A 20,301-nucleotide genomic window follows, 5' to 3' on the forward strand; every position below is an offset into this window, starting at 1 on the left:
GCAAGAGGTCTATCTATTATAAGCAAATGGAATCGAAAGCATTTACACATATAATCATCATATATAAAGACAAGAATATGGGAAAATGTGTAAACAACTTTATTAATTAGAAGGAAGAGTTACAACCAAGAAATCCAATCCCATGTCACTCATCGAGCTTGAGTTCCATCCTTCATCATATCAAAAGCACAACACTCTGGTAGCATAACAATACTTGCTTACAATCTCAAACCTCACACCAACAGTATCTCCTTACAAATTCTCAAAGTCCAGCCCCTAATTACTATGATGAGTGCTCAATTTATAGGGAAATGGAGGTGGTTTTGTCATAAATTGGGCATTGAATGGCTTTCCAATTTGGGAGTTAGTTTCCATGGAGGAAGGGATGAGAGGATAGGAGGTTATTTGATTCATTCCTTATCCAATTTCGAGCTCATAGGAGAGAATAAGAGGTGGGAATCTTCTAGAATGGTCTAGAATGAAGGGATATTCCCAGAACCCTATGAATATTTCACTCAATCTTGCCCAACACAGGTCAAACTGGGCCTAGGTTCTTTGCAGAGCAGGCTTGAATGGGCCTAAGTTATCTGCAATGCACTTACCCCTAACCAAGGCTACGCTGGTCCCTCGAGGAGTCATTTTAGGATGTCTTCAACCCAGGAAACTCTCAGGAATGATGGCATTCAATGTGATGACTTTCTTAGGGAATGTAGTAACTGAATTAGGGTTTGATGAGCCCTAAAAGTACTGACCTGAATGATTTGAGTGATATGCCCAAATAGACCTATAACATCGGTCCACCTCGCACTTTGTACTACGCGCTTTATCCCCAAAATTCGACTTCCTTGCCCAAAATCTGGCCAAGTTGGGTTGTGCCCAACAATGTACGGTTTATAAATCTCACTGTATAGACCATTATTATCTAACTGTAATTGCCTGCTTGCTAACTAGTATTACATGGAAATTCATCACGAGAAGTTGGTTGTAATTTCTAGAGTGTAGCTCGTCATGTTAACATCCGAAGACTCATTGGTATCAGGCTACGTGTAACCTCTTTCTACATGGAGTAGTAATTCATGTGGCTAAGGTTCAAAGATATGGGATAGTTGTTGTATAGGTAATAGCATGTGACAAGCAAGGAATCACAATTTACCGACATAGAGCTATACATTAAACCAGGGTAGTGTTGAAAATGCAACAAGATGATGGAGCTTAGTGAAAAGGAGTCGCCTTCACTAAGTGGGCCTGCAGGCTATTTTTGGCGCAAAGTCTATTTTTAGACATATGGATCATGGTCTATGAGTTGCAAGATGCTATTTGTGGATGATTGGTCATGTTGGTAAAAATATATGGACTTCTATTTTAGACATATGGGCGGAGTCTATTTTTATATTGCCAGGCTAAAAATAGAACAGTCGAATACTATTAGCTCTTAATAATATTTGGACTATAAACATTATCTTATCCTCTTGGAGCACTTGAGTTTGAGCTACGGATGTGGCACATGCAACTGCCAGAAGGAAATACGCTTTTCTTATGGGTCAGTTGAGCTATTGCATGATGGACTTCAGTTAGAACTCAAGTGATTGAGTTTGGTGGAGTTGATTGAGGAGTTGATGGAGTTTTGTTTAGTTTGACTTAGTTGAACTAGTTGTATTTAGTCTAATTGCAGAATACACTAGTGATGAGTGATGTGAATTAATTGTTAATTAATTCACTAATTATTAACTCATAAAGCAACTAAAGAATACATCAGTTAACTCAGTGCATGGACAGTTCAGTGGAGACAGGTGTTAGAGGTGGAGACTACTATCAGTTGTGACTATAGATGTGCATGAGATTTGCACAATCAGTGATTGAGATTGCCAATGAGGATTCGTGTAGTACAAGCCAAGGAAAATGAGCTTGGATCATTGCTATTCTTGCTTTGGATTGCGCAGTAGAGGAAGGCAGACAGTGGAGGAGATTTGAACCTGTGACTTGATTCAGATCTGAGCTAGTTTGTGTGTAGCAGGTGGAGATAGTACTGAGTACTTGTGAGGAGTATTGTACTATGTATTGTTACATGTTCTCTATCATTATAATATACAGATAGTTGGGGGTTTTCAGCTGTATGCTTTCCCCGGTTACATACTGTGTTAATGTGCGCATGCGATTGATGTTTCATTGTTTTTAATTCCGCAAAATTGATGATCAACGTAGAGGAGGTTATGTATTATGCATGCATTCCGCAATAGCGTATAATCAAGATAATCTCTATGAATAAGTGTTATATTATTCAAAATTTCTACAGGTAGTACATGCTAGGCTAAAAAACAAGGTATAAAAATGTCAAGGACCATACCTAGTCAGGTGCTAAAGTTGTATATTGCAACTTTTGCAGATGAGTAGGAATCTCTCTTGTGATATCACGATGATATCTACTTAGAATTTTACTTTTTTGTTATGTTTCTCGATGCTTCCACCTCCACCTTTCCTATCTTTTCTCTTTCCCTTCCCACTACTCCTTCTTATTAAGCTCAACACACAAAAACCCAGGGGAATAGCCAAGCGATCCAAGTTATCCCTTTTATCTCACTCAATTAGGATGGCTAGCCAGGACTAAAACACTCTCATAATCCAACAATGGGTAGTTTTAAAATAGAAATTAATGTTATGATTGTTGTTTTTGTGGGCTCATATGTAGTGACTTGTTTTCAGTTTGGGCAATTCATGTTCTCGGTAAAGATAGCTAGTGATGAACTCCACCTTTGATAAGCTTTAACATGAAAAATGGCTACTGTCTACCAACTTTAAGAGGAAAAATGGCAACAAACATGCATCTCGATGGCATCACTGTTGACAAATGGTCAAAAGCATGGACCAATGTGGTGTAGTTGTGCATGTATGTAGGTATGTTTAATATGTGTCAAAAATATTTCATCATGCTAATTTATCATTGTGTTAAATGTCGCACTTTGATTTATATCCATTGATAGTAACTAAATTTTTATAATTTAAATATTGTGCTATTTTGTTCACTCAGGTTGAGTTTAAGAATTGACCCACGAAAAATTGAGCAGATGTGATGTCTATACTTCATATACTAAATACTATATCATAATATTGTTTCATGTCATCCCATCCTACCCGGATTAAGTGTACAATAGTAGCTCCAAAGTGTTCTTCCTGTGGGAAATTCTTGTCTAGACTACTCCCTTTCCACCCCACCCCAAACTGGTATTGGAAAAAAACTATTGTACTCATATATATACATGTTGGTTAGTTGCTAAAGGCAGAGATAGTTTATTCGCTAGAGCGGATGCAATTCTAAAATATATCTATACCTTCAACTTATAATTGTCAATTCGAAGACATGACTATGCCAGGTTCCATTGTCTTTGTGCCATACTCGGCCACATGTTCATTGTCCTCATGTCATCCTCAACCACCTGGTCCGCATGTCTTAATCCGTGCTTGTGGCCCGCTGGGCTTTATACTCTATGGTATTAAATTGAATAGTCATACAAATAGGTATTCTGAACTTTTTTCTTAGATTCTTCCTTGATATACCATTCCTGCAACAACGAAATTTGTCTTCAAGAATGTTATTATATATTTTAATATTATTACCCATGGAGAAGCCTGAATTTTCACAATATTTACCCCATTTTTTACTTGAGATTTAGCATTGTGATCATATCTAGGGAAGCTTCAAAATTCACTTACTATTACTTTCATAGAGTGGCGATTTTCTCCTAACAAGGAGTCAAGATACTAGATCTTCTTTTGAATATCAATGACAACAACTACCCAATGATCTCCATTTTCATCAATGGGGACAAAAATATGCATGAATTGCAAGATGAATACTTAATTGCAAGCTATGTTATTATAGTAACATATCCATAAGATGAGATTTTTTTACACATCAGTACTCCTATTTCTTGTAAAAAAATAGAGGAATGTTGTATTTAATGTAAGGAAAATGTTACTAAAATACCCTTTAAATTTGATATAATAGTCTTAAAACCTTGAAATATTTGAAGTACTTCTGCATTGTAATGCTTATCAAATTAGAAATAAAAACAATGTTTTTTTAATCCATAGCCCCAACCCACAACTTAGATTTAATCAATAAATTTGGAGTTCTGAGCACCTTGACTATCTTAGCAGAATGAGTGGGAATTCAATTTCATTCAATATATTCAATCACAGTTTGAAATGACTTACTTCATATGCATATATTACCTTATCATAGTTAACTAACTGGTACTCCAACCTTCGAGTTTTTCTCATAATTGATGGGTTTTTTTTTCTTAGATCCCTATCCAGCTACAAAAATGGAAATAATTTTTATTGTTATAAGATGTCAGATTAAGTGATCTTATTTATGTTACTTGAATTATACTACGTTCATTACATATCGAGGTATAGAAAAATGTGTTGAAAAAGTGACATTTCAGGAAACTTTTGGGAGCGTTCTTTTCTCTTTCTTTCAAAGCTACAAGGTATACATTTATTATCTCCAACCATTACAGTATATCTCATGCTTTTGTCAATTGAACAAAGAGATATCTGCTATGATTCATGCAATTTGGCATCATAAGGAGATGTCTACAATTCTGATATGTGAAATCAATACTTAAGAACTTCTTCAAAAACATGTATTTAAGACTAGAAACATGCATTATGCAAAAAATGAAATAAATGAATCATAATACACTATTTGAATCTTTTCTATTACTTTTATATTTTGATTACATCACTTGACAACCACCAATTTGGCTTAAGGCACTGCAGTAGACCTCTCGTAATGCTTTCACTAATATTTGGATGTTTTACAAGCACCACATCTTTGTTCAACCAAAAATTTCACAGGCTTAAGAACACGTTAGATCTATAAAAACTAATTAGTATCCTTTGACAGGAGCATGATAATGCTATATAAAAATTTCATATTTTTGGGCTTTACTTATATGAATTTGATTGACATTGATATTATAATTATACGGGATTAGATAGATAACATGTTTTTATCCATAGTGCAAATTGAACTTTAACATTCTCTGCTTCATTAAGAGGCTTAAGTAGGCCTTCAATTGAAAGTTGCACTGGAAAAGAACACAATGTCATTTTTAACACAAACAAAAAGCCTGTTAGAGGTTTCGAGTCAACTACTTCGGCACAATTTTGGTTTTATCTTTACATAAGTCATGTAAAAAAAAACCCTAATTCTGATATGGAGGGGTAGAGGGTAGAGCATTATTGGATTTCTTTTTAGATATCTAAATAGTAAAAGCTTTTCAATATTATGGTAACAAGATTTATCTTTTCCCATTTTTTTCAATGACTTTTTATCATCTGGGCCGTGGCCGAAAAATATGAGAATATATTATGCTTTAACAAGGTCAAAAGAGACAGTTCAGAGTCAATTATTGTCCCACTCAAGACAGGAACTTTCCTTGTTCCTTGTTTCATTAATGTTTGATTTTGATATACCAATTCGATTATCAAATTGCAATTTAACAAATAACTTGCATCATTTTTATATTAGATTATTATATTAATTAATTATAAAAAAAATTGAAAACCATATTTCAATTAAATTATGGTAGTAAATTTTTAATCACATTTTATTTTATAATTTATTTTTTATTTTATAAAATAAAATAAAATTTAAATAATTTAATACCTGTTTATGTTTTTTTAAAAAGTATATATTAAATTTCAATTAAAATAAAATATTTCAATTATTAAATCATAATTAACCAATAGTGTAAATTATTTTTATATTGCATCGTAATTAATTATAATTTTTATATTGAATCGTAATTAATTATAATTATTTTTTATATTAAATTATAATAAAAACTTTAAAAGTACAGTAGATATCTTTAGTATATAAAACTACATTTTACATATTTTTAATATTAAATTATTTTTTTATTTTAAAAATAAAATAAAAATTATATTTAAAAATTTTTAATTTTTAAATTATTTTTAATTTTATAAAATAAAATAAAAATTATATTTAAATAATTTAATTTTTAAAAATAAAATTATATTTTAAATTCCAATTAAAATAAGATATTTCAATTATCAAATTATAATTTAACCAATTGCGTAAATTATTTATATTTGATTGTAATCCATTATAAAAAGAATTGAAAAGCATATTTCATATGCATATTAGATAAAGCTACATTTTATAGATTTTTAATATTGAATTAACTTTTATTTTATAAAATAAAATAAAAAATAAACAATTAAATAATTTGATTTGTAAAAATATGTTTCTTGTTTGTTTGTTTAAATTTCATTTAAAATAAGATTGGTACATGTCAGCAAGTTTGTATTTTTATGAGCAAGTTGGAAAATGGGATGGAGTGTATTTTTATGAAAAATATTAATGTTACAAATATTTTGAAAAAATATAAAATAAATAAATAAATAAAAATTTTATATTTTTATAAAATATAATTTATATAAAAAAAATTATATTATTAAAAAATTGATTTTATTTTTTTATATACATATATTGATGATGTAAAATTAATAGTAATAATTATTTATTTGAAACTATTATTTGTATGTTATTCTTGATCGGGGTGTGAGCTAGATCCAATGGGTATGTCTTGGTCCACTGTCCAATATATAGATCCCAAGGAACTATAAAGCCATCCTCCACATGCATGAAACACTTGGAGAGGTGGCGGTGCACATGCGAAGGTAAAATGCCGACCTGGAAGGTGGCACGTTTTTGGAATCATTGAAGATATAGTATTTATAATGCATATTGTTTATGTATTACTTATTATTAACTAGATCTATATCAATGATTTGTCTCACATTTACGGTATTTAAAAATAAATAAATTACAATTGTTTTATTTATTTCAAATGTGATTAGGGGAGAGAAGACGAAGCCTTATTGCTTAAGTGATGAATAAAAGAGTCAATGATATGTCAAGAATCATAGCTTTATCCCTCTAATATAGGATCATCTTAATCTATCCCTATTAAATCTACCATTTTTCACGTGCTTGAGTCGTTGAATCACACTCCATATACTCGATCATTGGAAGTTTCCATATAACTCATATGCAATGATGTTGTAGCATTCAATGTGCTACTTTTAGAATGAGGAGGGTCTCCAACATCATTTGTGATCTCTCATGGCTTGCGTCACTATGTCTCACAACATAATATTTCCATTTGTAAGACATTACAAGATAGAAATGTCTTGGCAAAGAACTTATAGCAAACTTGTAGGGCTATAGACGGGTCTCTAGTAGTACATAAAGATGAAGGGATTTTTGAAAGGAATCAAACAAACATATTTCATATAGCCAAATTCACACTAGTTTCCACAACTTGAGAGATGGTAAATGCTAATTCATTGCCAAGAAAATGTATATGTAATGTAAAATATAGTAAGGAAATACTAAAATGGAAAGAATGGCTCTCAAAGTGGTCCCAAACCAAAAGTAATAGATGATGAGGTCACATATCAAAAGGAAGATGGTGAGGTAATAGATCATGACATTTCACACTAAAATTATCTTTTAGAATCCTCCTTACTCCAACTTATTATTTATTTTTTTATATTGTGGTTCACGGACACTGGGTGGCAGTTACATTTACGGGAAAATCTAGGGAGATCAACCCCGAAGGGAATTTTTTAAAGCCCATCGACCAGACTAGCAGGGCCTAACCCCAAGGGCGTCGAGGAGAATTGACCATGTGACCTCCCAATCAACAAGGCACTTAACAACGGGGACTCGACCAGTTGAGCTAACCCTTGGGGCTACTCCAACTTATTATTATAAAGGTACTCTAAGGAATTAATTGAGGATGGTCAAGTGATGGCATTGTAGCTTCCCTAAATATTTAACTATTAGAATGTATCAAACACCACAACATGAGTAGCAATTGAGAATAGATTATCTTAGGAACTTTGCTATATTTTTCTTATATTTTCACATCTTTGAAGAAAATAAATGTTGATTATGGTAAAAAATCCCTTGGTTTTCACTTGATGTCTTGTTTGATACTAATCTAAATACCATTTGTAATTTTACAAGCTTGAGATTTGTCACATTAGATGGGAACAACCTTACATGTGCAATACCAAAATTAGTAAGATGCCTTAAAATGTTGAGGAAGTTTATTATGGACTGAAATTCTCTTAATCATAACTTTTCAAATGAGGTGGGAGAGTTAAGAACAAAATTGGAAGAGTTACATAATGCCAAATGACTATTAACTTGAATTATACAAAGTTTTTATTTATATGGTACCATCAACATTCACTTAAATTGTACAAAGTTCTTACTTATATGGTATTATCAATATTTTTATAGAAATACAATAGAGAATGTGTTGATATATAAATGACATATTATAAGGTATAACAATTAAATTATACTTTTTGGGTTTGGAAGTGCAAAACTTTCATTATGCCTTGAAGCTATAGGGCTAGCTAATATCACTATCAAGCGCATAATTGGAAACATGTGTTGTTTTTCCATTGCAACAAATATATCTATATAGTTCTCCAGTGAATGGGTTCCTTAAAGAATTAATGCAATTTAGATAGCCCTATCTCCAACCATGAACTTAAACAAAACAAAACTAAATTGTTCACTCCTTAACGCTAAGAAACAAGAAGTGGCCAAGTTGTTCTTGAATTCAAAATTTTAAATCTACTCCTAAAATGATTAAAGCTAAGGCCTTAACCTTTGGATTTAAGTTAATTTATCTTCAAATATTTGTATGTCGATGCATGGAATGTTTATCTATGTAACAAAACCAAATGAAAATAGAGTATCAATATACAATCACAAGTCACAAGTAGTGGCAAGGTAGAAATATGCAACTAAGAACTCATAAAAAGAAGTAATCTCACTAATCTTCATAGACAGTTTGTTAGTTTCAATGTAATGAGAAGATAGAAATATGTAACCTAGTAGTAATAAAATATTATTTAGTATGCTTATAAAAAGTAGCCTCTCCACTCTTCATAGATGATTTATTAGTTCTTAACATAAGTGGAATTAATTTGCAAGAATGCGTAAAAGAATATATGATGCAGGAGCATTGGCTCTCAAAGATCAAGCTCAAAGTATCTAGTCGGACCTAAGGGTCTAGACGTTAGCCAAGAAGGGGCCATTGTAAAATTTGATGTAAAACAATATTTATTTCTTAGCAAGCATAGATAGGGAATCTATTTATTGGTTCATTTAACATTAAGGCTTACTCGGGCATTATTAGTTTTAAATTAGGCAAGCAGATCAAGTTAGGATTAGTTAGGAACTAGTTTGAAGAAATTGTTGAGCAACTGAAAAGTAACTGAGGAACAGTTCCTCAACTATAAAGAAACTGCTAATAATGTATTGAAAAGAAAAAAAGAGAGAGGTTGGATAGGTTAGCTAGCCGGCCAGGGAAAGTGTGATTATAAGCCTGCGGGCAGAGGGTGAAAAAAAGCCACTAATATTAGAAGAAGAGGCCTGAGAAACAGAGAGACTCATTATGTAATCGGTTATTCATATTTATATATACAGAGGTTTATTCTAGAACTGTATAGATGTGTGAAATGAATATTGAATGAATGAATTATATGTTAATTTGTAGGTTCTGTAACAAAGGTTGCAGGCTAAGTTTTGTAAAACTACGTAGAGGAAAGAATGATTCGGAGGAATCATAAGGGATCAGCAAATCCAATTGGAGATTCAGAGTGAAGCTCTGGAGAGGCAACAAAGTGAGAATTTGCAAAGTTAAGCTTATAGAGAGTGCGCAGCGGAATAGCGGAAGAATGAAACCTTGAAGAACACCCAAAGCCATGAGAAAACACTGGAAAAATGAATTAAAGTCAAAGTAAAGGGACGAAGAAAAGGTGAGTCGTCGGTGCATAGGAACCACTAGATCTCAATGATCAACGGTCCAAATCAAAATACAGAGGAACCAGAAGGAACCATCAGAACTGTCCAATGGAAGAAATCGACAGTCATCACATGGTGAAAGAGCGCAGAGGATAATCGGCGAAGAGTGGGTTTTAAACAGTGAAAGTGGTATTTCGGGCGGCCTCAAAACCATAAGTGGTATTGAAGGGTGAGCACCCAATTCCACTCATTGAGCGACACGTAACAGCGAGGAGGAGAGAGGAAACTGCTTTTCGGGTGGTTAATCCTCGTACTAGTTGTTCGGTTGATATTGTTATGAAGCATTGGATCGAATGAGGTGAAGATCTACGGTGCAGGATCAATGATTTGTTTAATTGATCAAATATAACGTCAACCGTCAGATCGAGCGCCAGATCGACTGTCACGATTTAATCGCAGAGGTGAAGGGCTGGTGGATAACGCGATGGAATGTCGATTAAGCGATGTGTTGATAGCTGTTGGATCGGAAAATGGAATTGACGACGGAGATTGGGCCGATTGGAGATCGGTGAATGGAAAGCACAGCTGGAAGGAAATGGATTGATGTGCAAACCCGACGATTTATGAATGCGGGTTCATTCTTTTTAAAGTCTAGCAAAGATCGTATAAAAGCGGAAAGGCATGTTTACAAAGGATTTCTATTATAAGTGGTTTGTAACATAATAAAGCGCAATATGAGTTTGTTTAAGGGTAGGTCCATCATTATCAAAGTACAGTTTGGGCTTTTAGTTATATATGTGGGCTTAAGGGTTAATTAAGGATTAATGAAGGATTAAGAGGAGTTATGGAGTCCCGATGGAAAGAAGGATTAATTAAGGGAAAGACAGGGTTATTGTAATGAATCTTTCCACAGAGATATTAATAAAGGGGGCTTTAATCATTCCTTAAGTAATGAAGGTTTGACTCAGCAAAGAGTTGAGTTTCCTGGGGAGAAACATATTTATGCATACTATATGCATACTGTGGGTATACACAGGGGAAGCCCTGCATCAATATAATCCAATTATGCTCCTCACATGTGTTTCATAAGAATAATTTCTTATCAAGTTCAATTTTAACATTACTTGTGTTTGTTCTTGAACTACTCCTCCATTATTACGCTAAGATATATCATTTTTCTAGTATAACTCAACTTGTTATCTATGAGTGTTTCAAGCTATGCGAAAGAAAATATAAGATTTTTATTGAGTCATGCATCATGAAGCTCCAAGGTACTTTCTATGTGCTATAATCATGTCACCCAAGTACCAAAATTGTGGCCAACTACTCAATCATTGAGAAACATAAAATTAGTGAGGAAGAATGTGGTGAGACAAATCTAACAGATACCATAAAATTTTACAAAGTATTGAAAGGTATTGAAACATGCATAATATTAATGTAAAGTAAAAGTAAAAATTATATGCATATTTTTTATTTACATTTAAAATTATTAACTAAATAAATTACCTTTTTATTCATTTTCCCCATAAAAATATATGAAATTTAAACATATTTTGTAATTTTTAAATAAAAACAAAATATTAACATAATATTATTAATAAATTTCATTATAATAAGAGCGAGAGAATCTACATCATATTATAAGATACACTTTTAAAAAAATTGCTCTATCAATAAAATTCTAAATCTTAATACAAGTATATGCTTATCACAAGTGTATATTTATCATAATTGTGGTATAATATTTCAGTATGTTAGAACCTTTTAATATTATAAAATATAAATTATTTTATTTTATTTTTAAAATATAGTAAAATATAATAATTAAAGAAATAATTTTCATATATATATTTATAATATATTTTAGTTTAATAATGTGATATTAATTAATACATTAATATTTATTAAAATATTATAGTTCATTAAATTATTAGTAAAGGTTTCAATACAAAAATAATCATTCACATAATTACTTAAACTAACTCTAACTAAATACAAATATAATCATTCGCATAGTTACTTAAAATAATTTTAAATAAATATAAATATAATCATTCGCATAACTACTTAAAATAACTCTAACTAAATTTCATGTACATATATTATTTACCCCACATATATATATATATATATATAAATAAAAGAAGGTACTTAAATTTCAGGTTTTGATATTCCATATATAAATACCGCCTTTTTCTATTATTATAAAATCAAGCCTTATCTTCTTTCTTACAAAATAATTTATTTTCTTGTCTCCCTTTTTCCATTCTTAGAAAATCAAGTCCCATCTTCTTTAATGGCAACTCCTTTAATCTGCATGCAATTAAACGTGGCAAATCTAGAATATGATGCACACATTGTGAATGGATCTTATTAGTCCATTCTCCGGTTGGACAAGTATATCTCTCTTTGCCACATTTATCCATTTGTAAGGGTGGTATTATAAGGTGTTATGCTGAATCTATATATTTTGGGGATTTGTTTTAAATTAATATATATTTTTTAAATTATAGGGGTAATGTTGTTATTAAATGTTTATACTATTAAGTAATTATATATAATATTTTGAAATAAATATGTAAAATATTTTATTATTAATAGTTTTATTAAAAAAAATGTTTTTTAATATAAATTGGGTTTATGTAACACATTTTTCTTCGCTCTATTATTATTATTAGTATTATTGGTATCTTTGTATTATGTTTATGGGTTAACTTTAAATTATAAATATTAATAAAATTTCTTTTTATTATAATTGGATATTCGTGTGTGGGAGTGATTTATGTATTTATTAAGATTTTGTTTAATTTTAATATTTCTCTTCTATTTTAACATTGTTGTTGGGCGTGTAAAAGTGAGTTTTGGGGTACAGGTCTATAGTTGAAACAATATCATGCTTCCTCACTAGAGGACTAATATTATTGACAGTTTCATTGTTATGCCCAGTGGTCTTCCTCCAAGTTATTGTTGTTATTTATGTAATATTACAAGTTATTTTTGTCATAATGACATATATTTTTGTTGATATTTTGTTCTATGACAATATGGTTCTTCTACATCTACTTGCTGGTGCTAACATGTCATTAGGTGCGTATATTGTGAATAATGCTACAAACATAACAATCATGAGATGAAAATGGTTTATAAGACATACTCATGATAAAAAATATATTAATTTGGAAGTTGGCTTTGAGATGCAAGTTCCTAAATTGGTGAAATAACATCTTCCCTTAGTTTAATATCATCATCATTCCTTCACTTTGATATCATCAACATTAATTATTTGAATATCAATATGTTTTCCTAATTTCTTTTAATTTATGATTGTTATCTATGTATAATATTGCACACTGTTTTGTTACAATAATGTTTTCTTATATGAAATTTAGTTTTAAATTAATACTTATTTTAAATTTTTTTATGTGTTAAACTTCTTATAATATAAGAAATAATTTCACATTTATGATAATTATGGAAAAAAAAATTAGAAAATATTATTTATTTAAAATTTAATAATTTGAAAATTAATTTTTAAATACAAAGTCTTAATAGTTGATGTGATATTATTTTTTATTATTGAATATGTATTAATATCCATAATTTCATACCTAAAATAATTATGATATAAAAAATATTTTATTCCAAATTAATATTTTTTTCAAATGTATATAAACTAACATTATGTTTAATGTTTAAGTTGTAAATAATTTCATGTACATAGTATATATTAAATATTTAAATTATAAATAATTTCATTTATGCTAGATATATTAAATATTTAAATTATATATAATTTTTCATATACAATATGCCATTTATAAAATATAATTATTTTTTAATCGAATACTTATATATTTATATGACAGTATTAATTTTAAATTAATATTCATATTTAAATTATATATTAATATTAAACTAACATTATGTCTAATGTTTAAATTCTAAATAATTTCATGTACATAGTATATATTAAATATTTAAATTATATATAATTTTTCATATACAATATGCCATTTATAAAATATAATTATTTTTTAATTGAATACTTATATATTTATATGACAGTATTAATTTTAGATTAATATTCATATTTAAATTATATATTAATATTAAACTAATATTATATCTAATATTTAAATTGTAAATAATTTCATCACATAATATATATTAAATATTTAAATTCATTTATGAAAGATATATTAATTATTTAAATGGTAAATAATTTTCCATATACAATATGTCATTTATAAAATATGATTACTTTTTAAACGAATACTTATATATTTATATGACAGTTTTAATTTGAGATTAATATTCATATTTAAATTATATATTAATATTATTTTATGAAACAAGATAATTTATAAAACATAAGTCATAAGTAACTGGTATTACAAATTATTTTTGAAGTAACTAGTATTACAAATTAATTTTTAGTACTCTGTTTCCATTTAAATTTTAAATTTATATTTTTAAGTGAACTTTAAATTTATGCTTATTGAATGAGACGTTTATTTTACAGACCAGTTAGTTTGATGTGTAACTTAAATTTTAAATTTATATCTTTACTTAAACTTTAAATTTATATTTATTGAGTGAGGCGTTTATTCTACAGCCCAATATAATGTGTAACTTAAATTTTAAATTTATATCTTTACGTAAACTTTAAATTTATAATTATTGAGTGAGACCTTTATTCTACAGGGTAGTATGATGTGTAACTTAAATTTTAAATTTATATCTTTACGTAAACTTTAAATTTATAATTATTGAGTGAAACATTTATTCTACAGGGCAGTAAGATGTGTAACTTAAATTTTAAATTTATATTTTGATCGTAAATTTTAAATTTATATTTATTGAGTGAGACGTTTATTCTATAGCCCAGTATAATGTGTAACTTAAATTTTAAATTTATATCCTTAAGTAAACTTTAAATTTATAATGATTGAGTGAGAAGTTTATTCTACAGCCCAATGTAATATATAAGATTGTTGTATGTGAGTCATCAAAATTGAAAAAAATTAGATCCCTCCTATTACATCCTTATTTAAGATAAATCTGATTGAAATCATCTTAACTGATGGAAATAATCTAACTATTCCAATGAAGTTAATATCAATCAGAATCCAACTAACTTCCAAGAATTTGCAGCAATCATGGTGGCTGCAAGGTCCCCTTTTCAAAAGGCATTTTCCTTCGGCTCATTATCATTTTTCGACACAGAGTCAGAATCCCTGGACGATCTCTTGGGCTTTCTCCTATATAGATTTTGTTCAGTGCTGCTCTGTGTACTTGCGGTCAGTTTTAGAAGTCTGAATAGAAATTAGCTTCGTGGCCTCTGTTACTAATGGCCTCGAATTCCTTTCGCATCATCCTTTTTTCAAAATCCAGACCGTGCTTACCCTTATTAGAGGCACTTCGAAATCGATTGGAGATGGGAGTTTCCATTTCCAACTTGCAGACCTCTGAAAGGAAACGACGAGTTTGACATGAAATATGACGACATCACTCCACCACCCCAAATTAAAAATAAATTGCCAAACGAATTGAGTTGGGTTGGTTTTTCTCACACACGATCGCAAGAAAGGAAAAGCAGGAGCGAATATTCTGGCGCCACACACAATAATTGCTTTGTATACTTTCAATAAATTGCTGTGGGGCTCCAGTATTTAGTGTTCCGGTCTTCAAGCTGCTCACTGATCGAAGACCGCCGATGGAAAAGACAGTAAAAGAATTGAATACACACCTCGATGCAGACCCAAAAGGGGCATAAAACATTTTAATAATGGGCGACGAAATTAATAAATTCTGACCCAACTTGGATTAGGAGCTTAATCTCCATCAACAGGTAAGAGATTGATTTTTTACTAATACCCGTCTGCTGTACATTAGCTTAGTAAAGCAGATCAGGCATAGGGAAAAGAAAAGGAAAATTCGAACCAGTTTTTGTTTCTAATGAATCTCCCATTTGGCAAATTTGTAATTGCGGTAGCAAAAATGGAGGAGAAATGGGAATTGGAATTCAGGGGCAATAAAGGGTGGAAATACGAGGTGGTGGAGTGCGTGCAGGTGGCAGTCTTACGTGCAATTGGCTTTGTGTTGGACGCCTGTAACTTGTGAAAAGCTTTCATAGCATAATGTCTCTACATAATCGCCCCTTTACAGGAATTCTACCGATGGGGAGTCTCTAGACCTGGGTATGAAAATATGAAATTGGGTGGGATGCCTAAAGATGTTTCACTGGATCGAGCTTCGGGATCGGGCTCCCATAAGAAGCGTCGTCCCAGTAGCAGGTATCAGAGAGCTATTACAGTGATTGAATCTCCAGATTGGCTTCCAAAAGGATGGATCACTGAACTCAGAACTAGAGAGACTGGTGCCAGTGCTGGAACCACAGACAAGGTATTTACAAATACCCCAATTTCCCAATTAGAAGTTTTCATGATTTTAGCCTGCATCAAAATGTCTTTGGTTTGCCTCTTTCTATAATTAGGTACTGTTTGTTATGAAACTAAGAATTCTAATAGCTAGAACGTAGCGAGGACTGGTTGTTGGGATTTTGGGTCACTGGGCCTCTGTAAAACCGAGGCACCATTCTGATTAATCTCCCATAATTTGTACTCTTGGCTTCTAAGAAATGAGATTTTACTGTAGAAGCCTAAGTGGGTTTGTTGTAGCCCAGAGATATCAGAGGTGCAAGAATTGAGTCTGAGAGTAGAAGAATAAGATTCTCTTGTAGAAGCCCAAGTGGTTATGTTTTAGCCCAAAGATATCATAGGCTTAGGAGTTGAGTCTGAGAGTAGAAGAATGAGATTTTGTTATAGAAGCCCAAGCGGGTATATGTTTTAGCCCAAAGATATCATAGGCCCAAGAGTTGAGACTGATACTAGAGTAAGATTAACATATAGAATTCAACCAATAGTACTTTAGACTAACAAAACATGGAGGAATTGGATACCCCACACACCATTCCACATGTAATTAAACATAAAGCCAAAGAGACCCATTTAATACTTAAAACCCAGCAATTTATGTTAGCAAGATAGAAAGGGAGGACAGCAACATGCCGTCTGACAACCTTAGGGCTCAACTATATCTCCATACTCATTAGGTACTCACATTCTCTCCATGGAAGAGTTCTGTAACAGCCTCACAATTTTTTTATCACCACAGCGCAGCCATTAGGATTTAGTTCTGTGCCAGCCTCACAATTTTTTTTATCATCACAACGCAGCCATTAGGATTTTGTTTACGATTGAGAATGCTTTAGGCCTATATTGTGCCTCACGAACACAATTTGGAATGGGAAAAGAGAACTGGGTTTTTGCACCGAGAGAAGCAAGGCGCTCTACAGCCCTGGAGGGGGGAGATCTTCATTACTTCATATGTGTGTAATGCCTAAACAAAGGCCAACATGAAATACAATTGGCTTTCTGAGTGGTGTATTTCCTACAACTGGTGGAGTTTTGTCACAATTGGAAGTCCCAATGAGTGCTTTCTCTTGTTGTGAAGGGACTTAGTAAGAAAGGTTGACTTATTCAAAACAGGGGAGCTGAACCTCTATGATAACTAGTTGAATTCTGGTGATATATAATATATACAAGCATAGATCCAACTTAGCTTAGTGGGTTAGCTAGATCAGTTTGAACCAACCAGTTTCAACACCGAGATCTCTTAGAGGTCATGGGTACAAGTCCAGTGGAGTCCCTCTAGGTTAGGAGTACCTGTTGTAAACCAGCAGAATTTACCCCAGGTGCCACTCCCGCAATGTAAGGAGGTGTCTTGAAAGTTTCCTCAAGGAAGTTTTCCATGGAAAAGAAATAAGAAAAGCATAGATCTGTCTTAACACTAGATCTATTAAGCTTCAAGAGGTTTACACATGGTGTTTTTCAATCTCTCGGTGCTTAACAGATCGAAGTTAAGATGTAACTATGCCAGTGTAAAGCTTTTAGTGGGTGGTGAAATTCCTACAACTGATTGAGTTTTGTCACAAATTGAAATACCATGGAGTGCTTTCATTCCTAGTCTGAGTACTTAATGAGAAAGGGACTTAGTGAGGAGGGCTGAGTTATTCAAAACTGGGAAACTGAACATCGGTGATCATGGTAGGCTAACAATAGGGAAACTGAATTTCAATAATCTAGGTGAGTTCAAGCTTTCTATGGTTCCCTTATTGACAATCCTGCTTTTGTGGGTTGTGCAGTATTTTTTTGATCCTGTGTCAGACCATAGATTTCGATCTAAGAAAGACGTGTTTAAGTTTGTGGAAACTGGATATATCAGAGGGCTTAGTTCAAAGCGGAAGAATGAAGACCCTGATGGTAAAACTTCAGCAGAGAACAAAAGCAGTGTAAGTTTCAAATCATCAATTCTGAGCAGATTTTTGTTTGCCTTCCAGTTACGCCATATGCTAATTCACATTTGTTTGGCTCAAGCTTACTGCCTTGGCAATGCAAATACACCTGTTTCATCATTATCCTCACAAAACTTCAGTGAACTGCAGAATACAGCAGGAGTGCATGCTAGTAAGAGACCTACTAAGGTTAGATGGGTTCTAAATAGTTCAGAAGGATCCTGGGTACCTTTTATAGATGAAGAGGAGATGAATGGATCAAACCTGAAGGAAGGGGAGCTGATTTTTGACCTCGATAGCAATGCAAACACATGTAAAGAGTACTTTCATCTCAAAATCCTTTATCTACCATTTTCTTTCTCACATAGCCTTGCAGACCACTTACTGATGTACATGTCATTTGTCGCAGCCATCCATTACACTCCTTTTAATAGTTAAAGCTTCTTGTATTGATATCCTTAAAGATTTTTAGGGAGGAATTTTACTAGCAGCAACATTGTTGTTGTTTTTCTGTTTCTTATGTATTGTTTAATGCCTTTCAGCAGTTTTAGTTTATGCCGCTTGCCTTGCTGAATACTTTGACTTGCAGGTGGTGAAGAACAATTGAAAACTGCTCTTTTTGAGAATGTTTGTCCTTCTAAAGGACCAACAAAAGAAAGCATTGAAGGAGAAATTGATTTGAACAAAAAAAGGGATGACTCACCAATTGTCTCATCTTTTGGAGATTTCTGGCGAGATCCTTGTCTGGAATTTGCTGTCAAAACTTTGACAGGAGCAATTCCTGTTGTAGATGATGATTTGGTCCTTCAGGATGTCCTTCAGAATTATTTTTTACCTCAAGTGAAACCAAATAAAAATCTGTGTAGTAATTCAAATCTCTCTGATCCATTAGGTTCTGTCGCTCTTGCAGATGGCTCTGGCGGCAATAAGCATGTTGAGCATCCTAATTCAACTGAAGAAAAAGCCTCATCATCCATGGTGGAGTTTAATAGAAGTAATGTGAATCAACACACTTTATCTGTTTCAGATGGTTTGCCTGGTACTGGAACTCTCAATAGAAATGGATATATGAGGAAAGTGAAGAAGTTTATGAGGCAAGATGCTAAAGACTTGCTTGAACCACTTGGGAGAAAACTCTGTAAGCAGGCCTTGGCTTTTGTGAAGGAAAGTAGGCATTCCAGTATGTTTTTTGAGAAACAAGCAAAGGCCATGCCTGTGTCGTGTTACTTGTCCCAAAATTTTCGAATTGACTGTTGAGATCTTAAACAGGGTAGGTATTACTGACCATATGCTGGTTGTGCTTATTATATGGTATTGATAGCATTTACTACTCCAGTGGAAAATGATTACCATGTCCATTCCAATTTTGTGCGATATGTGGCCCAGCTAAATGAGAAATGGCATTGTCTGTGTACAATTGTTGCATTGGTGTCTAACCATTAATGATGTGCTGCTTTAGATATCAACGGCCTATAGAGAGACAGATTTAATATGACCTAGGGAGTTCAATGAATTGTAGGCACATATTTTTTATTTGAAAACAAGATTATATGAAAATGTGTCTATGACTACACACCATTCATGTCATATATTTCTGCTTTGGTTATAGATGCTAGTAATTCATGCTGCTGCCATTAGTTGTCTCTGTCCTATATTTTGATGTTCATATCTCGTCCTTAGGCTATTCTCTTTCTCCTTTGAATCACCAACATACATGTATTTTGTGCCAACATAAGTACTCAATGTCAAGTTACTACCAAGTTTTATATAAGATTAGTAGTTGTTTCTTCCATCACTGGTTGGATGTATGATAGCTAAGCAGTCTTTTGGTCTGAATATATGATGGAGACTCAACACTGATTATCTACATGGTTGGATAGGAAATGGTTTAACCATGTACTAATTTTTGGACATGCTTGTTCCTGCATCATACTTTTCTTCCTACATTAAAAAACTTCTTCGGATTACTGAAATTTGATTTAGCTGAGGTCAACTTGTTAACTGTTTCTGCACCATGAACATTTTGTGGAGCAATTTACTATAGCTATATCTAAATATTCGATTGGAACCCTTCAAGTTT

The 20,301-nt window shown here is 32.0% G+C and overlaps 1 protein-coding gene across 2 annotated transcripts; it reads left to right on the forward strand.

Moving 5' to 3' along the window:
- Nucleotides 1–15,513: 15,513 nt before the first annotated feature.
- Nucleotides 15,514–19,808, forward strand: LOC149150562 (uncharacterized). 2 transcript variants are annotated; one of them, XM_089440687.1, is made up of 5 exons: nucleotides 15,514–15,716; nucleotides 15,861–16,270; nucleotides 18,072–18,218; nucleotides 18,372–18,534; nucleotides 18,811–19,808. In XM_089440687.1, the coding sequence occupies exons 2-5, from the start codon at nucleotides 16,076–16,078 to the stop codon at nucleotides 19,476–19,478; spliced, it is 1,173 nt and encodes a 390-aa protein (XP_089296813.1). In that variant the 5' UTR covers nucleotides 15,514–15,716; nucleotides 15,861–16,075; the 3' UTR covers nucleotides 19,479–19,808. The 2 variants fall into 2 exon arrangements, with proteins under 2 accessions (XP_089296813.1, XP_089296812.1); XM_089440686.1 differs by lacking the exon at nucleotides 15,514–15,716 and having other exon boundaries at nucleotides 15,734–16,270.
- Nucleotides 19,809–20,301: the final 493 nt, after the last annotated feature.

This window comes from Pinus tabuliformis, chromosome 9 (assembly GCF_031772625.1).
Source record: "Pinus tabuliformis cultivar Carrire ecotype Pingquan chromosome 9, CPIR1, whole genome shotgun sequence".
Lineage (NCBI taxonomy): Eukaryota > Viridiplantae > Streptophyta > Pinopsida > Pinales > Pinaceae > Pinus > Pinus tabuliformis.